Genomic DNA, 11,041 nt, shown 5'->3' with positions numbered 1-11,041 from the left:
CAGCACCTTCAGCACATCCTTCCCTGTCCTTCCTTTAGCATTCCTATCCAGTGATAACTGGGTCCCTCTGGTACTCTCTCCATTCCACTAGGCATGCCCACTATAGCTACGCTTGCCTTTAAACCCCAGCACTCCAGTTTGCCCATCTTGGCTCTTGAGTATTCTAGCAAGGCAAGTTGCTGCCACTTAACCTAACCTCACATGGTTGTGGGGATTAAATAAGGATGGGAAGAAGAGGAGCTCATCATATATTGAGCTCCTTGGAGAAAAAGGTAGATGGTGGTGGTGGTGATGACGACGACGACGATATAAACATGGTTTCTCTCTCCCAAAGGTCTCAGGCACCTGCACTTTCATTACCTAGTTCTATTCCACCCCTATTTGGGCAATATCAAACAGTTTCACTCCCATCTTTAAGGATGATTTATTCTGGACTGGATGCCCCTCAGCACCTGCCAGCTTTCCTCCAGCCATCTTTTCAGCTGCAGAGCTATCCTAATAAGGGTAGGCCAAGTCCAAGGGAGGAAAGTGCTGTGAGTGGCAAACACTGGGCTGGGGGAGCAGGGTGCTTCATCCAGACTAGCAGTGTTCAGCTAGCAATGCCACACTCTTGAAAGCAGAAAGTGAGAGGCCTGGCAGCCATCTGGGTCTGAGAACATTGTCATGGGTGCAGCTGCCCGCCCCCCTAACATGAAGACAGCCCACCCACAACATGAATCCTGGCTATGCCCACGAACATTGTGTACAGGGTTTAAAGCCAGATCCCACTTACAATAATAGGGGCCATTCCAGGATTATGTGAAATACTTAACTATTACATTTTGATATGGCTGGAATTCGTTTGAAAATTAAGTGGGATTAAGTTTAAAAAACAAATAAGAAATATATTGTGGCACATGGGTGGAAAAACTTTTTCAGACCAAAGACTGCTGAGTGCGTGCACAAACACACCAGGAACGATAGCTCCATCAAAAAAAAGAAGATTGCATGTTGTAGGGTAGAAGCAAGGATTTTAATAGCCACCACCAAGCTGTGACAATTTCATTCTTAAACACCTGAGTATTGGGAACCCAGGGAAGAGAAAAGTCGATGCAATCAGTCAGCTAGTTCTGAGGGACACTGGCTAACAGTAACTACTCCTACCCCACCCCCCACTCCTCAGATCCACCGAAAGAATCAATCAGGCACAGAATGTGGTGCAAAGCTTTGCAAGGATTCACAGGAGAAGATTGCAGAGCAATCTGATACCAGTAAATGGTATCAGAGGTGATTTGGGTACAGGGAGATCCACCAGATGATCAGCCAAGGCACAAACAAGGTTGATGTTAAGTGCTTAGTCTTCACAGTCTATCCAGACGAAGTTCAGGAGTGGTGATCAAGGTTTGCTTAAAGCATGGGCAACCCAGTGTTTTGGTCTGAGGGCTACATTCAGAGTTGGCCAACCCTTTGTGGGCCACGTTCTAGCAGCCATCGGTGCCAAAATGGCCACCAAACACAGACTCACCCACATGTATACAAACTCAGTACACAGCACACACTCTCACTCGCATACACACAGAAGAGAAACGAGACATCCGGGGCTTGGTGGAGAGCTTTGAACCTCTCCTCTTCAGCCCAGCATTGCAACGGGGAGGAAGGTGGGGCAGATGGACCACTGCAAATAGTCTTGGAGGGCTTGATCCAGTCCGTGGGCTTGTGACCCCCCCCACTGCCTTAAAGCTTTGTCCGTCTGTCAAGAAGCTCCAGGTCAATGGGTCTGTCAGGAACAAGCACAATCCGAGAGAGGGGCTTCACCTCTGTACACCGTGGACCTGGTCTGATTAAGAATATCCGGATAAGCTGGAAAGAGAAAAGCTTGACTTATTTTGGGGCAAGGCTTCATTCCCACCCACCAAACACAAGTAATCAAATATGCCTACAGCTGTGATGACCTCTTGGGCCACAGCATTGCCCTGTTTCTTGTTTGTTTATTATACTGTATTCATTTTCTGCCCTTCTTCCCAAAGGACACCCCCTCTGCCCCCACAGAAGTAACTCACCCTGGCAAGAGCCAAATGCATCTCGAGCTCAGCAACGCGGCGCCCCAGACAGGCACGCACCCCATAGCCAAAGGGGATGGAGCTGAAGGGGTGGGGAGGCAAGTCCCTTTGATCTCGCAGCCAGCGACGTGGCAGGAAGCGCTCTGGTTCTGGGAAGCTGGACTCATCATGCGAGAGAGCGTAATGGGCCAAAACAAAGAGGGTCTGGAGGGGCCAGTGGGAAGCACAGAGAGTTAGCAAATGACAAAGACTTTGCTCTCCGACAGTCGATTCCCCATAGCAACATGAGGGCTGGTGGCAAAGCAATATTCTTGCCATGCAGTTTACCATTTCCCTTCAGGGCAGCTTAACCAATGCTAACCCATTCTGACATACATACAGCCTTCACCTAGTTCAAGTCTTGCATTCCCCCACTGTTGGTTTTTTCCCTTCATGAACTGCCTGTATGTCAAAATTCAGTGACAGCCCCATCCCTTTTATTCCACATCCGCTTCTGGCCACTAACAAATGCCTCGAGTTGCAACATCAGGAATACATTACTACTCACATTCTTTGGAAACTTGTATCCTCCAACAACAACATCGTCTTCTGCGATGATTCGGGCATTGGTGGGGACCACAGGGTAAAGCCTATAAGGACATTAGTGGAGGGAGGGCTGTCACTGCGCATCAGAACAAAGGAAGGCTCTTCAGAAGCTACAGAAGCATAAATGGGAAATGGGTGGAACCACTCTGGGCAAGATGAAGCCCCGGGAGCCACAAAGTCCAGGCCTGTGATCTTGCTCCTTGGAACAATGAGAAAGGCCCCTTACCTAAGAGTCTCCTTGATCACTGCCTTAAGCAGCGGCATCCTGGTGAGGTCCTTGGCCTCAGGGATCTGATCTTCGGGTACTACACTGATCAACTCCTGGTATAAGGCTTCCTGGACCTCCATGTCTCTGGCCAGGTGATACATGGCCCATGAAATGGTATTTGATGTCTGAAAGGGCAAAGCAAAGCGGTGAAGATGCTACATCCAGGCAGCAAAGGCAGGAGAAAATCTTGGAATGATATATGTGACCATCCCAAAGAATCAGACAGTGACTAGCCTGTGGCAGTCAAATCTCTTCCAAAAGCTTATCATGAAGGAACACAGCAGTTTGCTATATTTTTACATTTCCCATAATTTTTTTTTTAAAAATGTGTATTGAGGGATGCAGGGCAAGGAGACATCATGGTCCTCCACCCCCCACCCAAGAGCCACCTAACACCAACTGCTCTGTGGGTTGGCTCCTGATGGTTTGTTTTATTTATGTAGTGTGATATTGCTTGTAAGCTGCATTTTTGGTCATTACATTTTGGGGTGGGCACTCAAGTAAGGAAGGCTAAGAAGTCAATGTCCTACCGTGTCTACGCCAGCCAGGAGTAGCTCAGCTATGCTGCCATATATCTCTTCATGGCTAATCCGCCCACTGGACAGTAGGTAAGTTAGGTAGCCTGAGACAACCTCACCCTTCTCCAGAGACTTCTCAACCTCCAGCATCTTCTGATCAATCAGCTTTTTCCCTGGAATAATTAAATAGCATCTGTTACCATGAGAACACAGGTCTGGCCTGATCATTCCTGCATCCTCCACACAGGCTGGGTATCTACCACTCACCTTTGGCCTACTGTTACCATAGGGACACAATCCTGGGACTGTTCATGACAGCATTTACCACGTGGGCCGGATATCTACCACTCACCTTTGACTTCTTGGCCTACTGCCACAGGCACTTGAGAAAGCTTAGATTACGAATCTTCCCACTCTCAAGGGAGAAAGTGAGGGATGATTGACCGGTAATTCCAGAGTTGTCCCCACTCTTGACATACCAAAGGCAAAGATTGTGTCCCAGCCCTGCAGATAGCGGTTCCAGAAAGGCAGCACATCCCGGGTCCACTTGGGCAGGATAGTAGCAAAGATGGAGTTCTTCAGCATGTACCCAATTGCATGGATAAAGTTCTGTGTTTCAGCAGGGATCTGCTTTTCCAAACAGCCAATGCGGGTCTCAAATAGGATGTAGGAGATACCTGGAAGCAGAAAGCACAGATGGGAAGACTTGAGGAAATGGCCCTGATATCCCATCACAGAACTATAATCACATTAGAAAGAATATCTCCAAAGGGTTTGCTTGTACTTGGAACAATATATTAATTGTGGACTGTCGGACCAAAAGTATTGGAATGAGCTTGGCTGCTGGGAGAGGAGGGTATATGATGGCTGCCATGTTTAGCTGGGCATTTTTTTATTTATTTTTTGCCTATCTCTCCAGGGATGGCAGTGTCTATCCAGCCACAAGTTGTGTACTTTTAAAAGACTGGACTTTTCAGGATAAGCTGTTACACATTAACACCAAAAACATGGATCCCCATTGTGGCAGACACAAAAACTTCTAACTATTCCTTCCTTTGCCATTTTTCATCTGACTATACTCCCCACAGAGTTGGTCTGCTTTCTGGAGTGGGGAACTTGTGGCTCTCCAGATGTTGCTGAACTACAGCTCCCATCATTCCTGACCGTTGGCCATGCTGGCTGGGGCTGATAGGAGTTGGAGTCCAGCACCTTCTGAAGGGCCATAGATTTCCCCAGTGCTAGATCAAACAAGGTATACACTTCCTGATTATTATTTTTTAAAGAAAAACATTTTGAATTGTTCAGTATTTTAGGAAAAAGTTGTTCTCTCCTGATTACCCCCTCTTCCTCTTACATGCAGAGGGGAAAAGTGTTGCTTTAAAAGAGAGAGAGAATGTTTCTATGAAAAAATAACATTTGGGGTTATTAAATGGAAAATGGAAAACCTTCTTAAGCTGAATCCTGTAATCAGTTGCTGGTGCTTAACCCCACTCAAGTCAACTAGTCAATGAATAATAATAACAACAACAACAATAATTTTATTATTTATACCCCATCTGGCTGGTTTCCCCAGCCACTCTGGGCGGCTTACAGCACATAAACAATTGTGAAACATTAGATATTAAAAATTTCTCACTGTAGGGTTTCCTTCCAATGTCTTCTAAAAGTCAGATCATCGTTTATTTCTTTGACAACTGATGGGAGGGCATTCCACAGGGCAGGCACCACTACCTAGAAGGCCCTCTGCCTGGTTCCCTGTAACCTCACTTCTTGCAGTGAGGGAACTGCTGGAAGGCCCTCGAAGCTGGACCTCAGTGTCCAGGCTGAACGATGGGGTGGAGATGCTCCTTCGGGTATACTGAATGGAGGCCATTTAGGGCTTTAAAGGTGAGCACCAACACTTTGAATTGTGCCCGGATACGTACTGGGAGCCAATGTAGGTCTTTCAGGACCGGTGTTATATGGTCTTGGCGGCCACTCCCAGTCACCAGTCTAGCTGCCGCAATGAAATGAAACAATGCATGTAATGTCAGGTTCAGCGGGGCCCATAATCAAAAGATTTCCTTCACATGCATGGGGTCACACCTAGACCTACCTGACACCTGAACAGCTCCTCTTCCACCTACCCATCAGCTGTACGATGAGAATAACAGAATAATCACTGAAAGGAAATTGTTTACAGCATCGTAACTGTCCACACACCTTCCAAGGCAAATCGGTACAATACACTGGCCATATCTTGCACCACCATCCCTGAGGGACTCTTTTTTCTCTCATTCTCCAGAAACACCATCAGGTCTGACACCACCTTATTGATAGCACCCGCATACAAAACGGCCTCTGTAGGTTTGAGCATTCTCTTGTTCAGCACCTGCCGCAGGCGGTGCCACCGCTCTCCATCCCTGAGGAGAGAGACAGTTGTATCCATGTAAGAAAGAAGAAGAAGAGGAGTTTGGATTTGATATCCCGCTTTATCACTACCCTAAGGAGTCTCAAAGCGGCTAACAATCTCCTTTCCCTTCCTCTCCCACAACAAATATCCCTTGGAATATTTCTCAGTTTGCCAGTATCGGCTCATGGTTTTGGTCTGGAATCACTCCTCATTGATAGGAAACTTGTGACCCTCCAAATGTTGTGGGGCTCCCATCAGCTCCAGTCAGTATAGTCAATGGCCAGGGATAATGGGAGTTACAGTCCAACCCTCTCTGCCACAGGGCATGTTTAGGCAGCCCTGACTGCAGGGAATAGGAGGGTTTTGGAAACCCTTTCATCACTTAAGAAATCCTTTAGCCTACAATGGCTAGCCTGTTCGTTTGGCTGACAGGGAGAGGCAGAGAACAGCAGACAGCTGCAAAGTCTTTAAAAAACCCCAACTTCAAAAAAAATTATATACTGTATGGGTTCTGTAAGTTTGCAATGAAAGTCAACTGTGGAAGGTTTTGATTGGTTGGTACTCATTAAGCCACTAATACTTTCCTTTTCCGATCTCAGAAGTAGTTTTGCAACATAAAACAAATGTTTGTTTGGTTTTATTTATTAAAATTTGAAAGGGGTAGAAGCAAAGAACCCCATGCAAGTGCAACCTACAAGATGCTGTGGTGTGGAGAGTTCCTGTTCAGGGTTGCAGCAAGCCAGCCATGCCTTTTTCTAGGATAATCCTTTCCATTCCCCCTCCTACCCCAGTCTTCTTTCCCCAACAGTCAGTTGGCATTCCATGTCCACTCTGCGTGCTCATTCTCACTGAGCTCGTTTGGGGTGCTCCCCTAAAGAATCTTCATTATACTTTGGCAAACCTTGTGATTTCCCCTCCTCCTATTTGTGTGGTACCATCTTGGCTGCAAAGGGGTTGGCATTTGGAGAATTGACTTTGCTATTAATACGGATGCTTCCAAAGGAAGGCATTTTCTTGCAACATCATATCTGATTTTCCTTTGTGCACAACTGGCGCATGAGTCTTCACACATTCCCTGCTTCTCATTCATGATATTCATTGCTATGCCACACCTTGCCATCCACACCAGTGCGAGGAGCTGGAGATAAGGTATCTGGAATGTGCTTTTCTGTTCCATTCCAGATGTAAGTGTGCCCTGAAAGCACTGTGCCTTTCCCATAATTGCCGGAACAAATTATACAAAGTATCTAAGCGTGCAAATTTGATTCATTGAATCAAATTGTAGAATTTAACTGCTTTTTCCCACTCTTTAAAAAAATTAAAAGTCTACATTATACACAGCCTTGGAAATATCAAACCATAATAGAAAAATAAAATGCATGCTATGCAAAGACTATGCCTCCCCTTGCTTCTGTAAATACTGCCCTTGATATGCCCACACAGTAGCGACAGGATATGGGATGGAACGCTTCACACACTCACTCAGTGAAGGGGCCATAGGCCAAGTGCCGTACGTCCCGATGCTCCTTCCAGAGGGCCATGTCACTTCGGATGGGATACTTCCCCTCTTGACGCAACAGCTGCTCGAGGACTTCAGGACTGCCAATATTAATGTTAACATAAGGGCCAAACCGAGATTGCCAAATGGGGCCATACTTCTTCCTGGAAATAACCTGGAAGAGACACACACAGTCAGTGGGATTAGCCCTGACACCAGCCCATTCTGAATAATCATAAATGTTTGCATGACTGCCCTTATTGCTGAGGGCAATAATTAAGTCCACATGCTGGTTAGGAAAATGCCATATACACCTAGAAGCATCACACCACTTCATTCTCAGCAAGGACATGCTGCCATTTTCATTTGTTTTGCTTAGTTTAGAGCTTGCATTCCTCAGTTCAGCTCTGGGGTCCCTTTGGAGTCTTCCCCAAGTTCCTTCCTCCTGCAGTGCCCAGCTGTGATAACAGCTGTGATTTTGGATACTATGATTATATATCAGATAGATTACAGTAAAAGATGCAGGAATAAAATTTAGAATTGGAACCCCATGGAGGGAAGGAAGGAGGTCTCAAGGTTTGAAATAACCTTTTTCTAAATGTGTGAAAATGTTATGATTATTTATTTATTTACTTATTTTTACTTTAAAAAAAAAGTGTTTCAATCCCTTCTTTATTTGGCATTTCTGCAAGTTGCCAGCTCTGCAGCCTTCTAACTACCCTGTTTTCTAGCTTGCTTTATATCCAATATTTTCACTCCCGCTCCCAACCTTTTAGTCAGGACAAGAGGAGATATTTGGGGCTGGATTCAACTAAATATCTGCGCTAGTGGGATCCAGCATTTACATCCCACCTTTTTCTCTAAGGAGCTCAGGGGAGTCTACATAGTTCTCCACATTTAATCCCCATAACAACCTTGTGAGGTAGGTTAGGCTGAGAGGCAGTGACTGGCTTAAGGTGAGCTTCATGGCTGAGTGGGGATTTGAACCCTTGTCTCCCAGGTCCTAGTCTGACAATCTAACCACAGGTACCACACTGGCTCACTGTGAGAGCATGGAGTTCTATTTATTTTTGGAAGTAGCTGTAAACTGGGCCCCGGGCAAAGGTTGGTTAGGAAATACAGCACCACCACTCTGGCTTTGATGCTTTGCTTCTGCCACTTCATAACTACAGTAAATACCAGGTGATGGTGTTGAACTCCTTACACAATAGTTGCTTTCAACCAGTGTAATCAATAAAGCCTTACTGACTCTTTGATCTTGTTCTCCTCAGGTTATTATAGGGCATTCTTCCTAGATAAGAGATGGCCCGTTTTAGAGTGGGCTAAAACTAATACAGTGGTACCTCGGTTTAAGAGCAGCCCTGTTTACGAACTATTTGGTTTACGAACTCCGCAAAACCAGAAGTAGTGTCCCAGTTTGCAAACTTTACCTCGGTCTAAGAACGGAATCTGACCAGTGGAAGGGCACCGGCGGTGGGAGGCCTCATTAGGGAAAACACACCTCAGTTTAAGAATGGTTTCGGTTTAAGAACGGATTTTTGGAACGGATTAAGTTCATAAACCGAGGTACCACTGTACCTGCTCCTGATTACACTATTTTTTGGGGGTGGCCCCTTCTCTAACAATCAGTGTGATTTGGGACAGCATGCTATAGTGGCCGGAGTGACAAACGACTGGCAAGACCTGGGTTCGAATCTCTTCTTGTCCATAAATGTGGCTGTGTGAACTTAGGCCAGTCACTAAGGAAGCAATCCTAACCAGGCTCTGAAGAATGATGGGCTGGACACTCACTGCAGCAGCAGTAACAGCAGCAGAAAAGAAGGGGGAGCAGGCAAATAGGGTCCAGATCAGTTCCTCCACTAGCCAGCACTGGCTGTGAGCACAGCTTTATATTCAGCCGACACCAAGCTGACACAGCTTCCCCCCTCCCCCCTTCAAGGTCCTTTAGCATCTCACCCATTTGGAGGTTTGTGCTGGCAGAAAGACACAAGCATTTCCCCACCTGGCTGCCTCCATTCAGTCCCATCTCCCAAAAGGTTGGCATAAATGGAGTTTGTACTGAATCTTAAATCTCAGTCTACTTTACAGCATTGTTTTCAGGATATAACAGCAATTATGTTTGCTGCTCTGAGCTACTTGGAGGAACAGGCATGATATACTAATTACAGACTTTCCCATTGCAAGATGTTTACCTTAAAGCAGAGAACCTAATAGGAACCTCTAAGGATAGAGTCTGCTACTTTTTCCACAGTCTTATGTTCGGTTTCTTGGGGATGTGAGGGGGTGATGAGTCCTGGAGACTGGCTTTCACATAGATAGATAAACTCTAAGGAGAACGTAATAGTTTTTCTCTCTCTTTGTCTCTCTCTCTCTCTCTCTCCTTAATTGAGGCTGCAGTCCTATGCATACAGGAATAAGGCCCACTGAACCCAGGGGAACTTCCTTCCAAAGCAAAGTCCATGCACAGAATTGCTTCAGTAGTCAACTCTTGGTTACAGGACCTCACACCAAACACACCTCAATGGTTAGAAATAACCACCATTTGAGTTCTTTGGCCCTAGTTTTCACCTCAGAACAATTCACAAGCAGTGACACATAAGAAGCTATGTTCTCACTGTACCAATTTCTCATGTTAGGGAACTGGCAACTTTCCCAAGAAGAAACAGTTCGTAAAAACAAGAAAAAAAGAAGAAGAAAGCCTTTGTTCTTTGCATCACAGCAGTTCTAGTGTTAGCTGAGTTCACAGAGCCTTCAGGAAAACCAAACATTTGCAAAACTTGTAAACATGCCTATAGGCCGCTTACTAATGGCCACAAGTTAGAGTTTTCTTGATTCTTTTATAAACCTTGAAAACAGCCACTGAGAACTGACTTTTGCTATCCAGTTTTGTCATATCCGCCAGCTGATTTGCTCCCTATCCCCTTGTGATCTCTTGGCACCTTTCGTTATTGTATTTGTACAGGGCTGTTACCTGCCCTAGGACTTTGTGGTGAGGAAATCTAATAAATCTGCTGCTGCTACTGCTGCTGGGTTATGAAACTCTTACTCCACCCTCCCTACTACTATAGTTTGTATGGAATCAAGCCCATTAAACTGCTGAGCTAAAGTAGTCATCCTGGCTGTGGCTGGGATCAACATCTGGAGGACCACAGGCTAAGTATCTGAAAGTGAGGGAGACTATTTCCCCTTCTTTAAACCTTCTTGGTATACTTTGGACTGAGCTACTGTTTTGCTGAACCCTTGAACCCCAAATGTCACTGGAATGTGGCCAATATTAATTCCCAAGAGTGGGTTCAATCACAGCCCTTGAGTAGCCAACACTTTTTCCCCTGCAGTAGAAGCCATGCCTTTAGGTCCTCCTTCATTATTTGAAGCCATACAGTAGATCAAACGCCTTCCATGCCTAGCTATCTGATCACCTTTCCAGTTCTTGGGTTATTGGTGTTAATTCCTCTAACATCCTTTCAGAACAGGGATTCAGAAGTTGTTGGGACTCCCGCTCCCATCAGCCCCAGCCAGCGTGGCCAATGGCCAGGGATGGCGGAAGTTGTAGTTCAACAACATCTGGGGCCATAGGTTCTCCATTCATTTTAAAGCATAGGCACCAGAATGAGACAACAGCTCAGTTATAGATCACAATGCCTGTGACCTTATGAAGCAACATGCAGATCATGACCCCACCCACAGCTATTTTGACCATGCCTCCAAGGATCACTTTGGTTTTACTTGCTAGTACAGACT

The 11,041-nt window shown here is 45.7% G+C and overlaps 1 protein-coding gene across 1 annotated transcript; it reads right to left on the bottom strand.

Moving 5' to 3' along the window:
• Positions 1-990: 990 nt before the first annotated feature.
• On the bottom strand, positions 991-7,732 carry CYP27A1 (cytochrome P450 family 27 subfamily A member 1). The gene is made up of 8 exons (XM_083575260.1): positions 7,285-7,732; positions 5,613-5,812; positions 3,890-4,087; positions 3,423-3,583; positions 2,851-3,017; positions 2,587-2,668; positions 2,040-2,243; positions 991-1,839 (listed from the first exon to the last, which is right to left on the bottom strand). The coding sequence occupies exons 1-8, from the start codon at positions 7,650-7,652 to the stop codon at positions 1,714-1,716; spliced, it is 1,506 nt and encodes a 501-aa protein (XP_083431386.1). The 5' UTR covers positions 7,653-7,732; the 3' UTR covers positions 991-1,713.
• Positions 7,733-11,041: the final 3,309 nt, after the last annotated feature.

Source organism: Podarcis filfolensis (assembly GCF_964270895.1).
Source record: "Podarcis filfolensis genome assembly, chromosome: 1".
In the NCBI taxonomy this organism is placed as follows: Eukaryota; Metazoa; Chordata; class Lepidosauria; order Squamata; family Lacertidae; genus Podarcis; species Podarcis filfolensis.
This window is presented reverse-complemented; position numbering and strand designations above follow the sequence as displayed.

What these genes read in the sequence shown, in the direction of transcription:
- CYP27A1 (XM_083575260.1), bottom strand. Translation starts at nt 7,652, where the DNA reads ATGTCCTTGCTGAGAATGAAGTGGTGTGATGCTTCTAGGTGTATATGG. An exon ending in TCCTGGCTGGCGTAGACACG is followed by an intron (nt 3,018 to 3,422) that starts GTAGGACATTGA and finishes TTGCCCTTTCAG; the next exon opens with ACATCAAATACCATTTCATG. An exon ending in TGCATTTGGCTCTTGCCAGG is followed by an intron (nt 1,840 to 2,039) that starts GTGAGTTACTTC and finishes TTCTCTTTCCAG; the next exon opens with CTTATCCGGATATTCTTAAT.